The following is a 261-nucleotide window of genomic DNA, read 5'->3' on the forward strand; positions in this document are numbered from 1 at the left end:
CCCCAGGCATAGTACCCGTCCCCCCTGTTGGGCACCCAAAGCCCAGCTGGGATGGCAGAATCGTGCCACCCGCTCCACCACAGCAACCACCCGTGCCACCCATGCCATCCTGCTGCGGTGCTTTGCAGGATGAAGTCCGGCTCCTTCCTGAGCACGGGCTGGTTCACCATGATCCTGGCCATGGAGCTGTGCGAGCAGATCTGTGTCTTCGGCATGGTCAGCGATAACTACTGCAGGTGCGTGGGGGCAGCGGGGGGGGCA

General features: G+C 64.0%; 1 protein-coding gene across 1 annotated transcript in view; it reads left to right on the plus strand.

Moving 5' to 3' along the window:
• Positions 1-261, plus strand: part of ST6GALNAC4 (ST6 (alpha-N-acetyl-neuraminyl-2,3-beta-galactosyl-1,3)-N-acetylgalactosaminide alpha-2,6-sialyltransferase 4) — a gene marked incomplete at its 5' end in the record, with an annotated part of 1,081 nt that overhangs the window by 330 nt on the left and 490 nt on the right. Inside the window, one exon of the mRNA XM_009574390.1 lies at positions 129-236. Within this exon, the coding sequence (XP_009572685.1) occupies positions 129-236 (108 nt within the window). The remainder of the gene's footprint in view (positions 1-128; positions 237-261) is intronic.

The sequence above is a fragment of the Fulmarus glacialis genome, unplaced genomic scaffold, assembly GCF_000690835.1.
Source record: "Fulmarus glacialis isolate BGI_N327 unplaced genomic scaffold, ASM69083v1 scaffold25593, whole genome shotgun sequence".
NCBI lineage: Eukaryota > Metazoa > Chordata > Aves > Procellariiformes > Procellariidae > Fulmarus > Fulmarus glacialis.